A 1,839-nucleotide genomic window follows, 5' to 3' on the forward strand; every position below is an offset into this window, starting at 1 on the left:
ATTGCTGCATTTTGATTCTTTTAAAACAAACAAAAAACAAAATGTTTTGACTCCACAATCGATACATTTAGAAGGCAGGCTTTGACCCTGCATGTCGGGGTCAACCTGGTCCGAGAGTGATCTATCTATCTGTCTATCTATCTATCTATCTATCTATCTATCTATTTAACTGTCTATCTATTGATCTATCTATCTATCTACCTATCTATCTATCTATCTATCTATCTATATATCTATCTGTCTGTCTGTCTATCTATCTATCTGTCTATCTATCTATCTATCTATCTATCTATCTATCTATCTATCTATCTATCTATCTTTCAAGATGGTAGCAAATACTCACCTACCAAGTGACACCCAGGGGCCTCCCATGAATGTCTTTGTGGAGTGACAGAAGGACAGAAGAGGACAACGATAGACAGAGCAAGCAGGTATCTCCGGCAGTTGCCAAATGATGAACGAGGCGACGAGATATCAGAGGCTGAATTGTGTCCGGTGGGTGCCGGCCAGGATGACGTCATGGCTAAAACTCTGTGGAAGAATGGGCGCTGAGCTTATTGACTGACGTCAACAGAATTGTTTGTTGCTGTTTCCACTCTCGCCTGTCCGCGTTAAAAGAAAAATAATGTCGTTTATTTATCAACGAAACTTTGCATCCTGCCACTTTTGCAGATCAGGTATCAAAGAAAATTCATTTAAAAACTGATGAAGCAGTATTTTTTTAAACGTATTTGGGCCCTTTATTAAACACAGCCCGTTGGGTACATACATAGAATCTACTACTATATTAAGAGACAGCTAAACAAAACTGTCTCTACATCCATAAAAGGTTGTGGATTTCCCCCCAAGACTCACTCTTCCTTTGAACTTTGCTTCGTAGGTACGCAATAATAAAGTATCATGTTCATAGAAAATATATAAACTTTTTATGTTTTAGGTGTATGCTGCAAATCATCTATCATTTTTGGACCCACTTTAGGCTAACATTAACAAAAATATGTTGGAGTCTTGGTTGGCAGTGATCTTCATTAATGGGCTTTTAGATTTTGAAGGTTATTAATTCAACTAAAATTTATTAGACCTGCATGCAAAGACCCGAGAATGTGAAACAGGGCGATTTCTTTTATCTTGTGGAAACCGCGAAAGTTATAGCTGGTCCACTTTCATTTGATCGCGGTGAAAACAAAATAAAATAAAACCAATCTCTTCAATCTTCTCAGGTTTTGCATACGGGTCTAAACGTTGGATGACCAACATAATCTAAAAGCTCATTTGTAAAGGCCACTACAAACTAACGTTCCGACACGTTTTATGTGATGTAAGCCTAAAGCAAGTAAAAAAAATAATTGAGGATTTACAGCATACACCTAAAACATTTAAACGTTGACATGACATTATTTTCTTCAACGCCACAGTGGCGGTGCCACTGACTGAAGTGTCTCTAGGCCATTCCCAAAGCGGGGACATTTCTCGTTCTAATGCGCAGTAGAATTGTAAATGGGCTGATCCAACAATGTCATGGTCATAACTGTGCCTGAACCACAACAGGGAACTGCTGCTTTTTAATTCCTAATCCTTACTGTCGTCATTTTCCTCTACTTCTTTTGTATGTTTGTCACACTCTTGTGACCCGCTATTTCCGGGGTGACTTGATAGTCGAAGTAGACTTTGTGCTGTTGAAGCCAGAGAGGTGAGCAGAGTAAGTCTGATTCCCTGTAAGGACTTCTTTGTTGACATCCACCCCTTGGCGCTCATATGATCTTATGCAGTTGCGAGTGCCGTAAAACATCTACTAAAACAAAAAACAGACAAATAGAATATAGGGGAGAGGGGTCGGGG

At 39.2% G+C, this 1,839-nt stretch overlaps 1 protein-coding gene across 4 annotated transcripts in view; it reads right to left on the reverse strand.

The window, feature by feature from the left end:
• Nucleotides 1–1,839, reverse strand: part of GPHA (glycoprotein hormone alpha subunit) — an 8,108-nt gene that overhangs the window by 5,299 nt on the left and 970 nt on the right. For 3 of the 4 annotated variants that reach the window (XM_035970394.1, XM_035970395.1, XM_035970396.1), the window contains exon 2: nucleotides 344–531. In XM_035970394.1, the coding sequence (XP_035826287.1) occupies nucleotides 344–531 (188 nt within the window). Of the gene's footprint in view, nucleotides 1–343; nucleotides 541–1,839 lie in introns of those variants that run through there. The other variant, NM_001204712.1, reaches the window with a different exon arrangement.

Source organism: Aplysia californica, unplaced genomic scaffold (genome assembly GCF_000002075.1).
Source record: "Aplysia californica isolate F4 #8 unplaced genomic scaffold, AplCal3.0 scaffold00263, whole genome shotgun sequence".
Classification (NCBI taxonomy): domain Eukaryota; kingdom Metazoa; phylum Mollusca; class Gastropoda; order Aplysiida; family Aplysiidae; genus Aplysia; species Aplysia californica.